A 987-nucleotide genomic window follows, 5' to 3' on the forward strand; every position below is an offset into this window, starting at 1 on the left:
CCGCCCCCCCCCCCAGCCGCTGCAGCAGCGTCAGCGAGTGGTTGATGGTGGCCGCCGTGGAGTCCCCACTAAAGTCGGCTTTTTGGGCTGTGGAGAGATGGGACCGTCCCAGAGCTGCACCCCAGTGCCGGGCACTGAGCTGGGGTGGGGTTACCGGGGGGCTGTGCACCTCCTGCCTCTGCTCCCCCAGTGCCAAAGGGCTGCTGGTGCCAAAGGGAGTGTGGGGGAACAAAGGACATGGGGACATTTGTGTCCCTGGGAGCCAAAAAACTGCCTTTCTGCAGCAGAAGGGCTGAGACCACCATGTCCCAGGCTGGGGTGTGCTGGGAAATGGCCGGGTGCCGGCAGCACTGGCTCTCAGCCCGGTCTGCCTGTCCTGATCCCGTCCCCGCTGTGGGCAGAGGGAGCCGCGGGCATTGCCCTGATCCCTCGCATCCCTGATGGATACGTGGGGGGACAGAGAGCCCGTGGGTGTGGGGAGCCAGGCAGGCTCTGCCCCGCAGCCAGAAATGGGGTCCCGAGCAGCCTGGGGACACCCAGTGCCCTGGTGTCACTTCAGGTCCGTGCTGGGATCCCAACAGGGACTGCAGAGGGATCTGGGAATGTGGAACAGGGATCTCCACGCTCCTGTGGGCACTGGGATCCTTCCTTCCTCTGCTCTTCTCCCTCCTGACACCAGTCCCACCCGCTCCTCGGAGCATCCTTTCCCCAGGAGGAATTTGGCCCCGTCTGTCTCAAATCCATCTTCCTTCTCAAATCCCGTCTTGCCGACGGATTACCCTTCCCGGCGCCGGCTTAAGGCCGGGGGATGAGGAAGAGGAGCGGAGGTGAGGAAGGGGAGCAGGCGCTCTGTACCCCGCGGTGCTGGACTTGTCTGCCCGCGGCACCGAGCCCTTCCCGGGGCACCCACCAGCGAGCACAACCCGGCCCCGAGAGCGCAGCACACCCAGGAGCCAGTTCCATCCCCTCCGGGCACCCCGAGGGCAG

General features: G+C 65.8%; 1 protein-coding gene across 1 annotated transcript in view; it reads right to left on the bottom strand.

The window, feature by feature from the left end:
• The window catches only part of BTBD17 (BTB domain containing 17), a 5,716-nt gene that overhangs the window by 2,093 nt on the left and 2,636 nt on the right, over positions 1-987 (bottom strand). Inside the window, 2 exon segments of the mRNA XM_031064870.1 lie at positions 1-13; positions 15-87. The exon segment at positions 1-13 is cut by the window's left edge and continues 179 nt beyond it. Of these exon segments, the coding sequence (XP_030920730.1) occupies positions 1-13; positions 15-87 (86 nt within the window).

This window comes from Geospiza fortis, unplaced genomic scaffold (assembly GCF_000277835.1).
Source record: "Geospiza fortis unplaced genomic scaffold, GeoFor_1.0 scaffold135, whole genome shotgun sequence".
NCBI classification, from domain to species: Eukaryota; Metazoa; Chordata; class Aves; order Passeriformes; family Thraupidae; genus Geospiza; species Geospiza fortis.